Genomic DNA, 12,849 nt, shown 5'->3' on the forward strand with positions numbered 1-12,849 from the left:
AAGAGGCAGTAGAAACGGGCGTCGACCGTGGGCATCCACCCCTGTGTTTGCAGAGTTGAAGATTGCTGGAGAAGCTGTCGGAAGCGGGGCCTAGTTCCTGTCGATGGTGCTTCAGCTAATCGGGCTGGTGGCAGGTAGTGCACTGATCTTTCCTGGGCTGCGGCGGTCGCGAACTCGAGCGGGTGGTTTGCAACGGGGCCGAGCAGCGTTGTCGGGAAGAAGAGAGAGAGAGGGTGGAGCACACAGGGCGCGGCCGGTGCTACGAAGCCGGGCTGCGTATAGACCCGCGAAGAGGGAGGCAAGAGTCCCACAGGGTTGTTCCACGACGGGAAAATAATAAAAAAAAGAAATATTAAATGCGCAAGAAACCGCGAGGAGCTGCAGGTTGCAACGGGAACCGTGGAAAGCAGCGCTAACAACAGCGGGGAAGAAGGCAAAGCGCAGGAGGCGCCATCTTAATCAGCGGGGAAGAAGGCAAAGCGCGGGAGGCGCCATTTTGTTAAATCAGGGAAGAAAGCAAAGTGTGGGAGGCGCCATTTTAGATTTGCAAGATGCCGAAGACTGGCTGTATCACTGCTTTTGATAATACAATAGAGGACTGGACCACGTATGTGGAAAGAGTCGAGGTATATTTCGAGGCAAACGAAATAGCGGAGGAGAAAAAGGCATCGATATTGCTAAACTTAATGGGCGCTAGAACGTACGGCCTATTGCGGGACCTGATTACTCCAGCCAAACCAAAGGCGAAGAGTTTTAACGAAATTGTTGCTGTCCTACAGGAACACCTAAACCCTGCACCGCTGTTGATAGCAGAAAGATTTAAATTCCACAGGAGAACTCAGCATAAAGATGAGAGCAATGCTGAGTACCTTACGGAACTACGCAAGCTATCAAAGCACTGCCAGTTCGGAGCAGGACTGGCAGATACCCTACGGGACAAATTTGTCTGTCGACTCCGGAGTGAAGGAACACAGAAGAAGTTACTCTCAGAGAAAGAGCTGACGCTAGATAAGGCTTTCAGCGTGGCAGTATCGTATGAAGCAGCAGCCAGGGGAGCTGCAGAAATTCAACAAAAACCACAGGAATACGGCACCCACGAAATGACACGGGGATTTGCAAAATGTTATCGCTGCGGCAGAACTAACCATGACCAGAAGGACTGCTGGTCCAAAGACAAAATATGCAGGCAATGCGGGAAGATGGGACACATTGCACGAGTTTGCAGGTCTGGGAAGAAGACCAGCGACAACAAAAAGGCTACTAAGGAACCGTACAGGAAAGTACAAAAGATGACTGACAGTAGTTCCGAAGACCAGATGAGCGATAGTGAATCCGGGAACAGGAGACTAACCTGTCTCAAACTTCACAATGTAATCGCAAAAGAGGATCACCGAACCATTTGGGTCACCCTCACGATAGCAGGGTCCCAAGTTAAAATGGAATTGGATACAGGATCAGCGCTAACCGTCATGAATCGACGAGACTACGAGCGGATATTTTCACACATACCCTTGAGAGAGACATCCATCGTCTTGACGATGTATACGGGGCAAAAAGTATACCCCAGAGGAAAAATAAGGGTGCCTGTCGAATACAACGGCAAGGAAATACGGAAATTGTATCTCTACATACTGCCAAATGGTGGACCACCGTTATTGGGACGGGAATGGATCAGGAAGATAAACTTAGATTGGCACTCCATTCATGCAATGATGGTGGACAGTAAAAAAGATGAAGACGTCACTCCTGGACGATTGTCAACAATCTTAGCTAACGCCAAAGAGGTATTTCAACAAGAACTGGGCATGCTTAAAGGCGTAACCGCCTCGATAAAAATAGAAGAGAATGCAGTTCCCAAGTTTTTCAAAGCAAGACCGGTACCATATGCAATTTGCCCAGCCGTCGAGGCAGAGCTGGAGAATCTGGAGAAGGCAGGCGTGTTGTCTAAGGTTGACTGGAGCGAGTGGGCGACACCCATCGTTCCTGTCATGAAGAAAACGTTAAGCAATAAGTCCGGGGAGCCAAGGAAGATTCGCATCTGTGGGGATTTCAAGGTGACGGTAAACCCAGTCCTTCACACAGTACAATATCCTCTTCCAAGGATAGAAGACATCTTCGCCTCACTGTCTGGAGGGAAGCATTTTACAAAGATTGACCTAGCACAAGCATATTTGCAGATGAAGGTTGAAGAGTCCTCTAGGAAGTATCTCACGATAAACACTCACAAAGGTCTTTACCAGTATCATCGATTGGTATTCGGAGTAGCATCGGCTCAAGCGATATGGCAAAGAGCGATGGAACAAGTCCTGCAAGGGATTCCGGGGACTCAGTGTTACTTGGACTACATCCTTGTGACAGGTGAAGATGACAGTGAACACCTTAACAACCTAGAACAGGTGCTCACTAGACTACGGGAACATGGGCTGCGAGCCAACCGCCCCAAGTGCGAATTTTTTAAGAAACAGATATCGTATTGTGGCCACGTGATTGATGAAGAGAGGTTACATAGAGTCATAGAGTCATAGAGTTATACAGCACGGATAGAGGCCCTTCGGCCCATCGTGTCCGCGCCGGCCATCACGCCCTGTCTAATCTAATCCCATATTCCAGCATTTGGTCCGTAGCCTTGTATGCTGTGGCATTTCAAGTGCTCATCCAAATGCTTCTTGAATGTTGTGAGGGTTCCAGCCTCTACAACCCTTTCAGGCAGTGAGTTCCAGACTCCAACCACCCTCTGGGTGAAAAAGTTCTTTCTCAAATCCCCTCTAAACCTCCCGCCCTTTACCTTGAATCTATGCCCCCTAGTTATTGACCCTTCTACTAAGGGAAAAAGCTCCTTAGTATCCATCCTATCTATGCCCCTCATAATTTTGTACACCTCAATCATGTCCCCCCTCAGCCTCCTCTGCTCCAAGGAAAACAAACCCAATCTGCCCAGTCTCTCTTCATAGCTGAAGCGCTCCAGACAAAATTGAAGCGGTTTTTAAGGCTCCAGCGCCTGAAAATGTGTCGCAACTGAGGTCATTCCTCGGATTGGTGAATTACTACCATAAGTTTTTGCCGAATTTGTCGACAATCCTGCACCCACTGAACGCCCTGCTACGAACGGGGGTAGCATGGAAATGGAGCGATGATTGTAAGCGGGCCTTTCAGATGAGTAAGGACTTAATCACTTCAAGGGAAGTATTGGCTCACTACAACACAGCACTGCCGATCAGACTGGCTTGTGATGCGTCTCCCTACGGCATTGGGGTGGTACTGTCACATAAATTCCTTGATGGTTTAGAGAGGCCGATAGCTTTTGCGTCACGCTCGTTAACTTCTGCCGAGCGTAACTACGCCCAGATTGACAGAGAGGCCCTCAGCCTAGTGTGGGGGGTGAAGAAGTTCAATCACTACCTGCACGGTCAAAAATTTACTCTACTAACCGATCATCAACCTCTTGTCTCCATTTTCAACCCTCAGAAGGGCGTACCGATTGTTAAGTCTGTGTGTTCCAGTTGTATTAAGATTAATTACTGACACAGACTACAAGAATAAAGTTCAACAGGTCTTTACTAGTTGGAGGTCAGGACTATACTAAATACAATATCACTACACAGTACTTATATACCGGTGGTCACCACCGGTATTACGTATACAGCAGCCAGAGAAAGTAGTACATCTCTTAAGGTGGAACAGGTTTAAGTTCTCTTAAGGTGGAACAGGTTACATACACCACAATCCTCCCTTTTTAGCTTAACAGTCATATCCCCATTTAACATAACATCATAACATATATACATATATAACTTCAGGTATAAACAGTTCAAAGGTTCAGTCTCTCAGGAGGTCTTCTGATTCGGTTTGGATAACGCCTTTCATTGGTCTCTGATTCTTGTTGCTGAGGTGACTCTTCTTGTTGGTTTCCTATGTATTGGACGTCATCATCAGGTACAGTCCCTGCCGAGGTAGATGCTTCAGGTTCATTAACGTCTTCCACAGTTGTCTCTGTCGCAACCATGGGTTCGACCCTTGCTCTTGATTCTACCAGTTGATCCGCATGACACCTTATCACATTGTTACCAATATCTACTGTGTACATCAGAGGTCCTTGTTTGGCCCGAATTGTTCCGGACTGCCATTTTTCGTTTCCATAGCCCCTTGCCAACACTGGTTGTCCTACGTCGAAACTTCGAGTGGACTTGTTATTAATATGCCGGAACTGTTTGTTTTCCACTTCCCTCCGCACATTTGGTTTTAACAAGTCCAACCTGGACCGCAACCTCCTGTTATAAAACATCATGGCAGGACTTTGGTTAGTCACTGCATGAGCGGCGTTTCGATATGCCATTAGGAAATTGTCCACCTTGTGTTGTAACGGAATCTGATCATCGTTCATGGCCTTTATTGCCTTTTTGAATGTTTGGACAAATCTCTCGGCCAACCCGTTTGTCGCCGGATGATATGGGGCAGAGGTATAATGTTTCACCCCATTCTTCTTTAAGAATTTTTGGAATTCTTCCGACATGAACTGTGGTCCGTTGTCCGAACATATCTGTTCTGGCAATCCGTTCCTTGCGAATATTGTTCTTAACACCGCAATTGTTTTTTCTGAAGTAGTGGTATTCATCTTGATCACTTCTGGCCATTTGGAATGTGCGTCCATCGCAATTAGGAACATGGAGTCCATGAATGGACCAGCAAAGTCAATATGTACGCGTTGCCATGGGGCTGAAGGCCATTCCCATGGGTGTAGCGGTGCGATCGGAGGTGCATTTTGCACTTTTTGGCACCCCACGCAGCTTTTTGTCAACTCCTCTATCTGTTGGTCAATGCCCGGCCACCATACATAAGCCCTAGCAAGACTTTTCATCTTAACTCCCCCCAGATGACCTTCATGCAGTTCCTTTAGAACTCTTTCCCGTAACTTGGGAGGAATAATCACTCTTGTCCCGTACATCAAAGTACCATGGCAGACGGACAGCTGGTCTCGCCTTGCCGAGAATGCCGGTAACAGAGGATCACCATGTGTTGGCCATCCCTTCACTGTCACCTCGTAAACTCGGGACAGTGTCGGGTCGTTCCTGGTTTCTCTTTCAATACTTGCATTGGTGACTGGTAAACACTCGATGATGGTCGAATGAAATAACTCAACAGGGTCAACTTTCGTCGTCTCTTCTGCTTCAGGTAGTGGCAGGCGCGACAGCCCATCAGCATTGCCATGCTGCTTTGTACCTTTGAATTCTATTTGATATTGATGTGCCCCTAGGAAAAGGGACCATCTCTGGAGTCGCTGTGCTGTCATCACCGAAACACCCTTCTTAGGGTTAAAAATGGATACCAACGGCTGATGGTCTGTCAGAAGTGTGAATTTTTGGCCCTGCAGGTAATGATTAAACTTCTTCACTCCCCATACAAGGCTGAGAGCCTCCCTATCGATCTGCGCATAGTTGCGCTCAGCGGAGGTCAATGATCTGGATGCAAACGCGACTGGCCTTTCCGTGCCATTTGGCAACTTGTGTGAGAGTACTGCCCCAATACCATATGGAGAAGCATCACAAGCCAACCGAATAGGCAGTGTCGGGTTGAAGTGAGCCAACACTTCCTCTGAGGTGATCAATTCTTTGCTTTTGCAAAATGCCTTCTTACAGTTTTCGCTCCATTCCCATGGTACCCCCTTCTGTAAAAGAGCGTTCAGCAGGTGCAGTACCGTGGATAGATTCGGTAGAAACTTATGGTAATAGTTAATCAATCCCAGAAACGACCTCAACTGAGAGACATTATCCGGAGCGGGAGCCTTTACAACTGCCTCTATCTTGTCAGGAGACTTATGAAGCCCCTCCCGGTCAATGACATGACCACAGTACGAGATCCGCTTCTGAAAGAACTCGCATTTCTGCCAATTAACTCTAAGTCCATACTCTTTCACTCTGTTGAGCACCAGTTCCAAGTTTGCGAGGTGTTCTTCATCACCATCACCTGTAATCAGAATATCGTCCAGGTAACATTGTGTGCCTGGAATTCCCTGTAATACCTGCTCCATGGCCCTCTGCCAAATTGCCGGAGCCGATGCCACTCCAAAAACCAGCCTATTATACCGGTACAAACCTCTATGCGTGTTGATCGTGAGGTACTGGCGTGACTCTTCATCAACCTCCATCTGCAAGTACGCCTGCGCCAGGTCTATCTTGGTGAAGTGTTTCCCGCCAGACAACGAAGCAAAAATATCCTCAATCCGCGGAAGCGGATACTGCACCGTGTGAAGCACTGGATTAACGGTGATCTTGAAATCTCCACAGATGCGAACCTTCCCTGGTTCTCCTGGCTTGTTGCTCGAAGGACGTTTCATAACGGGAACAATGGGCGTAGCCCACTCACTCCAATCTACCTTAGACAGTACACCTGAACGCTCCAGCGCTTCCAGTTCCGCTTTTACAGTAGGTCGTATTGCATAGGGTACCGGTCTGGCTTTGAAAAATTTTGGTTGTGCATGTTCATCAATCTTGATGTTTGCCGTAATTCCTTTCAGTGTTCCCAGTCCTTGCTGGAACACCTCTTTAGCATCATCCAATATTTTGGACAATCGTTTAGGTTTGACATCTGTTTCCCCGGAATCTACCGTTAGTGCTTTTAAGGAGTGCCAGTCCATATTCATTTTCCTAATCCACTCCCGTCCCAGTAGTGGTGGACCTCCTTCAGGTAGCACATATAAGTCCATTACTTGGCTTTCTTCGCCCTTGTGGACCACTTTTACCTCTATCTTTCCGATGGGGTACACTCTTTGCCCCGTGTATGTTTTCAATATAATCTCCGTATCCCGTAGGGGAATATGTTGGAATAACCTTTTGTAATCTTTCTTATTCATGACCGTCAATGCCGATCCAGTGTCCAATTCCATCTTTACTTGGACTCCTGCTATCTGAAGAGTGACCCAAATTGTCTGGAGATCTGCATCCTTACCAACGTTGTGTACTCTTAAGCTACCCAGTTCATTACTGCTAGCGTCTGAATCTGACTTCTGTTCGTTCGAACTGGTCTTTGTCACCTTGTGCACCTTTATGTATTTTCCTTGCGGTGACTTTTTGTTGCTGGTCTTCTTTCCTGACCGGCATACTTTAGCTATGTGGCCAAGCCTGCCACACGTTCTGCATTCTTGGTTTTTAAACAAACACTGGTTCTGATCGTGTGTTGTCTTTCCACAACGATAACATTTTACAGTACTCAAACCCAATTTACTTGTACTGTGTTCTGGTGACCGTAGCTGCATTACTGCCATGCCTCTCGCTGCGGCTTCGTGTGCTGCTGCCATAGTGACCGCTTTCTCAAGCGTCAGCTCATTCTCCTCGAGCAGTCGCTTTTGTGTATCTTCTTTTAATAATCCACACACAAATTTATCTCTTAGCGCTTCTGTTAGTCCCGTTCCAAACTGACAGAACTTTGCTAGCTTACGCAATTCCATTAAATATTCAGCATTGCTTTCATCCTTCAGCTGCCTTCTGCTGTAAAATTTAAATCGTTCTGCTAGCATCAGCGGCGTGGGGTTTAGATGATTTTTCAGGACAGTAACAATCTCCTCGAACGTCTTATCCGCCGGTTCATCTGGTGATAAAAGGTGTTTCAATTGCCCGTATGTCTTCGCACCCATTAAGTTCAATAACGTTAGTGCTTTCTCTGCATCTGGGATTTTATTTGCTTTACAATAATATTGTATGCGTTCTACATACATGGCCCAATCTTCGATGTCGCCATCAAAGGTATCAATGTTCCCATGTTCAGGCATCGTTGCAATTTATTTTATCCCAAGATGGCGGCTTCCCGCTCTTGTCTTCGTCCTCCGCCTACAAAATGGCGGTTTTCCCGCGCTTGGCGGTCTTCACCCACTGGCTGCAATGGCGTTTGGCGTGCCGCTGCTGCTCCCCTTTCCCGGCGGTTAGTAACTTCCCCGACGCTGTCTCCGCTTCACCGCGGCTCCCTCGGGCATTCGCGCTTCCCCGATGTCGCGCCTCACAGCCCTTCTTGCAGCCCGGTTATTAGCACCGGCTGCGTTCGCCTTCACCGCGGCTCTCGCGCCTTCAGTCGCCCCAGACGCTGCGCCTTTTTGGCCCGAAAGCGGCCCGGCCCTTATCACCAGCCGCGATCGATGTCCCCGCGCTGCGCCTTTCGGCCCGAATGCGGCCCGGCCCTTATCTCCGGTCGCGATCGATCTCACCGCCCTTATTCCTCCGTCTTCCTCCCCCCGTCTGTACAGCCAACGCGGCCGACTTTCTGCTCGCGTCGCTGACCGGCTTACCCACCACCGAGGTAGAAAGAAGATAGCTGACTGCCGCTGATGGAGGCTTCGAGTTCAGGATGACTTCTGCACTCCGGGTTCTCGATGCCTGCCGCACGACGTGTCTTCCAGCAGGGTGATGAGGGTGGATGCCTCTCTTCGACGCCCATTCTGTGGACGAAGCCGCCGTGGATATAAACTGCCGCAGGGTAAGATTCGGACTCGTCGCCACTGTTAAGTCTGTGTGTTCCAGTTGTATTAAGATTAATTACTGACACAGACTACAAGAATAAAGTTCAACAGCTCTTTACTAGTTGGAGGTCAGGACTATACTAAATACAATATCACTACACAGTACTTATATACCGGTGGTCACCACCGGTATTACGTATACAGCAGCCAGAGAAAGTAATACATCTCTTAAGGTGGAACAGGCTTAAGTTCTCTTAAGGTGGAACAGGTTACATACACCACACCGATAATGACAGCACAATGGCTGCAGAGGTGGTCCCTTTTCCTAGGGGCACACCAATATGACATCGAGTACAAAGGAACTAAACAGCATGGAAATGCTGATGGATTGTCACGCCTACCGTTGCCGACGGTGGAAGAAGAAGACCTTGCAGTGGATCCAATGGAGTTATTCCACTCGACCATAGTCGAATGTCTCCCTGTGACGAATGCAAACATAGAAAAGGAAACACGGAATGACCCGACACTATCACGGGTCTATGATTTAACGGTGAAGGGATGGCCAGCACATGGCGAACCACTGCTGCCAGCATTCTCGCCGAGAAGAGAACAGCTGTCAGTGTGCAGAGGAACCTTGATGTGTGGATCCAGAGTAGTAATTCCACCTAAGTTGACGGATAGAGTGCTCAATGAGCTTCATGAGGGTCATCTGGGTGGGGTAAAAATGAAGAACTTAACCAGAGCGTTTGTGTGGTGGCCGGGAATCGATAGAGAAATCGAAGAGATGACCAAGAGCTGTGCAGGATGCCAGAAGGTCCAAAACGCCCCACCACAAGCTCCTCTGCATCCATGGGAGTGGCCCTCATCTCCATGGCAAAGGGTGCACATTGATTTTGCTGGTCCCTTCATGGACTCGATGTTTTTAATTGCGGTGGATGCACATTCAAAGTGGCCAGAGGTAATAAAAATGTCCTCAACCACCACGGAAAAAACTATCACAGTTTTACGAACCATATTCGCCAGGAATGGGCTGCCTGAACAGATTTGCTCTGACAATGGACCACAGTTTGTGTCTGAAGAGTTCCGGAGGTTCTTAAAGAACAATGGTGTTAAGCATTACACATCTGCCCCATATCATCCAGCCACTAATGGATTGGCCGAGAGGTTAGTCCAAACATTCAAGAAGGCTATCAAGGCAATGTGTAATGAAGATATACCCCTACAACACAAGGTGGACAACTTCTTGTTTGCCTACCGGAATGTGACACATGCGGTTACCAACCAAACTCCAGCCATGATGTTCTTCAATCGAAGACTACGATGCCGCTTGGATTTGGTTAAGCCAAACGTCTGAAGAGATGTGGAGAACAGGCAGTTTCAGAATATGAATGAAAGGCCGACCAGGAGTTTTAAGATAGGTCAACCAGTTTTGGCTCAGGACTACCGCACTGAGAAATGGCAGCCAGGAACGATTTGTACACGACAAGGACCTCTCATGTATACCATGGATGTTGGGGAGAGCATTGTAAGACGCCATGCTGACCAGATTCTAGAGTCACTGGAAAACGTCAACTCCACACCACGATCTGATACACCTGGTAATGAAATCGACGTTCCAATTGCACCTACCGCAGAACCGGTAATATTGGAAGCAGATGAACCAAACAACGACATTGATCCCGACTCAACATTGCCAGAAGAACCTGATACCCCAAAGAGGCGTTATCCAGGCAGAATCAGGAAGCCTCCTCAAAGACTGAACTTATAATTGCTTAAACTTAACCAATGTATCTAGCAACCATAATTGTGATTGTAATTAGTTATCATTTAGTTGTTAAATGAATGTTATGTACTGTTTATCTAAAAGGGGAGGAATTGTTGTGTATGTACCTTTAAGAGAATAACTGGTCTCAGACTGCAGTACCGGCAGTGACCACCCCTGTATAAAAGGCGCTAGTGAGCCTCTGCTGTTTTCAGTTTCACTATTGACTTCCATCAGTAAAGACGTGTTTTGTTCAACTCCTGCTGTCCGTGTCTCAATCATTCACGGACGTAATAACAATTGTACACAATGGCCACCCAAAGGAGACTGGGAAGTTGTCCTGTAGATAATTATAGGCATGAATACAACTGATGCCAATCTGCGACACAATGCACCGATAACCAGGCCCTTGACGAAACAGCTTTATCTGCTTCTCAGTTATCTAAAATAAAACAATGATTATTCCACTGTGTTCAACATTACTTACGATTGGTATTTAAGCTTTCTGCGTAAGAGATAGTGAACAACATCCTGGTCCGTCTGCATCAACCTCATCAACACTTCATGCTGAAACTCTGGAGCAACCTAGAAAAAGTAGCAGTTCTCAACAATGTGTGTTAGACAAACATAATTGTAATACTTCTATCAGTGATTATACAGAGAATAATGGATACCCGGGAGCGAGTTACAGGCTGGGATATAATTAAGGGGTTCAATGGTTTATCTATCAAATAATGGACACTTGGGAGTGAGTTACAGGCTGGAATCTAATTGCAGGGCTTGACTAGTTTATTTATAGAATAATGGATACCTGGAAGTGAGTAACAGGCTGGAATCAGTGGTTAAAGTGAAATTTGTTACGAATACGTACTCAACCCCCCCCCACCCCAACACACACATTGGCTGGAATTTTACCGGTGCTCAGAGTGCGGGTTCGGAGGCGGGTCCGCTGTCAAAATCAAAAAGATTGACAGCGGGTTGGTATCCCGCTGTCAGCCCGCCTCCATGTCAGTTTCCCAAGTGTCGGGTCTGTCATTCCTGAACAGACCCGACACCAAGCGGTGGGTCAGCCAATTTAGATAGTTAAAAGCTTGTTAAAAGGTAGTTAAACAGGATTTTACCATGTACTTACCATTTTACCAGCTTTTCCACGTCAGGTAAGTAGGTCGGGTCAGCATGGAATGTGTCAGCATGGAATTATTTACTAACCTGACAGCTGCAAATGTTCTATGAAAGCTCCCATTTCATAGGTCTTCACTTTCCAAGGTTAGAAGCTCTTGCTTACTGCATTTGGAAGACAGATTGAGCTTTATGCAGGTTGCAAGTGTTTGGAGCAAACTCTCTATCCAGTGTCACCTCATTGGAACAACCTCTCTCACCATTGACAGATCACTTCTGTCATCTCAACCTCACCTGCCATCTATTCCATCAGCATTGGTGCCCTTGAAAAAATCTCGCCTTGCTCCTCAGAATCCCAACACAATCAGCCCCAACACCAGCATCACCGGGCACACCAGCAGCACCAACATCCACACCAACCTTCGCCGCAATTAACTGATGCTGCACAGGACACAGGGCATCATTACCCATGCACATTGCTGCCTGGGATGCCAGCGGTGGCCTCACCATGTCCAGATTTACTTCACTTGACGATGTACACCCTGGCTGCCACATGATGCACCAGGTTGACACCACCCCACACCAGCACCATAAAGCATCCCTACAATGTTCAAGCCATTCCTTTCACACTCATCGCCATGGGCGGGGGGAGGGGGGTAACATTATGTCTCACCATTCACTGCAACTCACTAAGCCACTTCCAAAGGTGCACTCAAATCTGTCCAAGAAGGCAAAGTGTTGAATATAAAGATTTCAATGCTCGACAAGACATTAACAGAAACTTTACACGAACATTGGCTAAAGCACACAAGTGCTTACCCTTGTGTGTTGTTCGTTTGAATTGTTTTTTATTCGCTTATGGGATCTGGGCGTCACTGGCAAGGCCAGCATTTATTGCCCATCCCCAGTGAATGATTGGACGAGGATGAGGGTGAGTGTGAGGGGTGGCTAGTGATGGGGAAGTGATTATGTAGATCGAGAGGGATGGGTGTAAGTGTAAGGTAAGTTGGTGTGAGTAAGGATGTACAGGAGTAGGGTAAGGAAGGCAGAGTGATGGGGATGTGATGAGTGACATAGGAGGATGAGGTTGAGTGTGGCTTTGCAGTAACGTTTCATGATCTACTGAGATCATTGAAAGGTTTGTGCCACAGCAGCCAGGTCATCCTGACAACATCCCTGCTTGTGCCCTCCTGTGCAATGTGCAACCAGGCTGCGTTGGTATCCTGGGGAGATGTCTTCCGCCCATGGGAAGGGAAGAGAATCTCCCTGCGTGCTGTGACTCCCTCCATAAGCATATGGAGGGAGACATGGGAGAGTCTGGGTGCAGCCGTGCACCTTTGTGCAGTGCTTGTCAGTGTTTGCAGCACCTCAATACTGCAGAACACTGACAGCACAACTGTCAAAATGAATGTGGACATGGCCCCTTTAAGGAAACCGACTGATGACGCGTCATCAAATGATGTCATCAGACCCGCTTCCTATTAATTGGCCGGGAACCTCGCAGGGCGGGCTTAACAAGCCCCAT

At 47.5% G+C, this 12,849-nt stretch overlaps 1 protein-coding gene across 2 annotated transcripts in view; it reads right to left on the reverse strand.

Annotated features, from left to right (window-relative positions):
- Window positions 1–12,849, reverse strand: part of LOC147125125 (rho GTPase-activating protein 6-like) — a 341,140-nt gene that overhangs the window by 23,433 nt on the left and 304,858 nt on the right. For both annotated transcript variants that reach the window (XM_085997712.1, XM_085997721.1), the window contains one exon: window positions 10,693–10,790. In XM_085997712.1, the coding sequence (XP_085853838.1) occupies window positions 10,693–10,790 (98 nt within the window). The remainder of the gene's footprint in view (window positions 1–10,692; window positions 10,791–12,849) is intronic.

This window comes from Somniosus microcephalus, chromosome 1 (assembly GCF_052327205.1).
Source record: "Somniosus microcephalus isolate GS21.2 chromosome 1, FLI_Smic_1.0, whole genome shotgun sequence".
NCBI lineage: Eukaryota > Metazoa > Chordata > Chondrichthyes > Squaliformes > Somniosidae > Somniosus > Somniosus microcephalus.